The sequence below is a fragment of the Antrostomus carolinensis genome, unplaced genomic scaffold, assembly GCF_000700745.2.
Source record: "Antrostomus carolinensis isolate BGI_N321 unplaced genomic scaffold, ASM70074v2 scaffold40973, whole genome shotgun sequence".
Classification (NCBI taxonomy): Eukaryota; Metazoa; Chordata; class Aves; order Caprimulgiformes; family Caprimulgidae; genus Antrostomus; species Antrostomus carolinensis.
Window position 1 is genome coordinate 1 of NW_010307997.1, and position 2688 is coordinate 2688.

At 58.6% G+C, this 2688-nt stretch overlaps 1 protein-coding gene across 1 annotated transcript; it reads right to left on the reverse strand.

The window, feature by feature from the left end:
- Positions 1-20: 20 nt before the first annotated feature.
- On the reverse strand, positions 21-2486 carry LOC104523147 (antigen-presenting glycoprotein CD1d-like; the record flags this gene model as incomplete). The annotated part of the gene is made up of 3 exons (XM_029084413.1): positions 2420-2486; positions 866-1123; positions 21-302 (listed from the first exon to the last, which is right to left on the reverse strand). Coding segments are annotated over exons 1-3 (607 nt in total), but the record flags the coding sequence as incomplete, so codon positions are not given.
- Positions 2487-2688: the final 202 nt, after the last annotated feature.

Here is a 2688-nt window from a genome sequence, read left to right on the forward strand (position 1 = left end):
CAGGGTCGGGGTGGTCTCACCTTGTCTCTCCAGATCAGCCCTCCCATACTTGCACAGGCTGAGGATGTGGCTCTGACAGGAGATGGAGAGGAGGTGCTCCAGGATCCCCGTGATGGCCTTCTTGCTGGTCAGGGCCTTGCTGACTAGCTCTGCTAGCGAGGATGGCCGTTGGAGCTCCCAGCGCTGCCTCTCCATATCAAAAGATACGAGGTCTCTGCCGCCCTCCCCAACATGCGTGAAGCCCCAGCTTGTCCTATTGGGGTGCAGCACACAGCCCGCACGGATCTGGACCACCAATGGGTCTGTCAAGGGCAGAGCCAGTTGAGAGGTCCTGTGAGCATGTTGGACATGGGTGGCATGGGGCAGAACATAGCTGGAAGCATGTGCAGGGGTGTGATGGGCAGCAGGGTGCAATGGGCAGGAGGGCATGGGGCCAAGCTTCAGGAAGCCCCAGGACACCCTGCAAGCCCTCAGTCCCCTTGGAAGGTTGGCGTGGATATCGAGCCAGTTGGCACGGACTGGTTGCTGAATCAGAATGTTGTCACCCATAGTATTTGCCCCCAAATTTCTCTTTCTGTAATCTGTGCCATGCAGCTCCTGCAGCTCCAGTAAATTTGGTGGCAGCTTCCCGATGTGCAGAGGGGTTTCTCCATGCCTGATGGCAGGAGCCCTGAGGGGTGTTTTTGGTGCGCTGCCCTCCCCGCCCCTGCTCACCATGTGCCCCGTCAGCTGCAGCATTTCCCATGACCCTTTCAGGAGCTGTTCTACCCTATGAGACCCCACAAATGCCACCCCAGTGGGGAAGAGGGCACAGCTGGAACCCAAGGAAAGGGACTGGGGCTCTGGCTGGGGTTGTCCTACTCACAGTCCAGTTGCGCCTGCTGGGCGATTTCATGCACGAATCGGACCATATTGCGCAGAAAGATTTTGTAGTGGGACATGATCGTCTCTGCATCACCCTCGTCTGTGGCCTGGCGGGCCCAGGGCCAGTGGAAGTGGATGCTCCAGTAGGCAGGATCCAGCACAAAGATGGGCAGGTCCCCTAGGAAAGCCACCATGGATACCTCGGCAGAGCTGATGTTGGTGAAGAGGTTGGTCTGGAGCAGCTGAAGAACCTGTGACTCTGCTGGGAAAAAGGATGGGGATAGGAAGGGCTGCAGGAAACAGGAGATGAGTGGGGGGCTGGAGAGGAAACAGGGGATTCAGACCAGATATAAGGAAGAAATTTGTTATGATGAGGCTGGTGAAACCCTAGCACAGGTTGCCCAGAGAGGTGGTAGAAGCCCCATCCCTGGAAACATTCAAGATCAGGCTGGACGGGGCTCTGAGCAACCTGATCTGGTTGATGTCGTCCCTGCTCATTGCTGGAGGGTTGGACTAGATGACCTTTAAAGGTCCCTTCTGACCCAAACTATTCTATGCTCTTCACCCCACACCAAGGGGACCTCCAGCAGCCTGCAGCTGGCCCTGTCTGGGCAACCCCTCAGCCATGTCTTCGGTGGACTCCCACCTCCTCGCTCCCTTCAGGGTTGCTTTCCTGTTTGAACTTCCTCTGCCCCCACTGCTTTTTTTCCTTCTCTATTTTACTTTCAGCAAGGTATTTCTCTCCCATATATCATTTCAGGCACCTCGTCCCCTCCTGCCTTCCTTCTGCCCAGCACTTGCTGTCTGGCTGTGTGGAGCAGATGGTGGGGGGCACCTCAGTGCTTATTTGGGGTGATGATCCCCTCAGAGAACCACCTGTGCTAGGAGCTGGATCTGCCAGAGACCTGCACACAGTTCAGAGGACTTGGAGGATGGAGGAGGGGAAAGGGCATTTCACCCTGGTCTGGGGGCTCGTGAGCATTGGGAGCTCAAGGAGACCAAACTCTGACAGGGGCAGGAGAGTAGCCCAGCCCAGAGATCAATCCAGTGTTCCAATGTCTGCTGCTGTCCCCCCGGAAATGTGAGGTCTCATGGGGTTGTGGTGAAACGCTCTGTGCAACGGCAGAGCTCAAAACACCCTCTCGCAGGTGCAGCTCCCCAACAAACAAGAGTCCACTGGAAGGTGCCCACAGCCAGAGGTGGAGCTGAGACCCCCCTGGCACCCAGGGGCTCCCTGCAGGAGAAAGGTACCTTTGGGGGATGCCCAACACCCAAGACCTGGCTGGAAACCCCGGCCCCACTTCTGCTTGGGTGCCTGAGCCCACGTGTTGGAGCCAGTGGGGCATGAAGCCCCAAGCTGGAGGCAGGAACAAGGAAGGTAGGCAGGGACAGGGCACCTTTGGGTGCTGTGCAGGGGGTGGGGGTGGCCCTTTGATACTGGGAATCATCCTTCCCATGCAGGGGACGGTGGCCTGGCTGTGCCTCCCCTGAGGAACTGTGGGGTCCAGTGACAGGGGAGTGAGAGCGGTTGGGGGGAGCCAGGGCTCCCACTTACCCTCTGGGTCTGCCCATGTCCCAGGGAGGAGGAGGGGGAGAAAGAGGAAGAGGTGAGGATGCTGCATGGTGCACGCAGCCAGGCCGAAGCAGCAGCACTGACTGCAGGAGGAGGAAGTACCCGTGGGGTCCCAGGCTCCAACGCAGCTCAGCACTCACAGCTGTGGCTCTCCGCCAATTGGGCTGGCTGCAGATGTGTTGGGAGGGCCCCCAGAGGTCCTGAGCTGCGGGCTGGGGCCGCGTGGGAGGGAGGACAGCTGAAATAAGGTC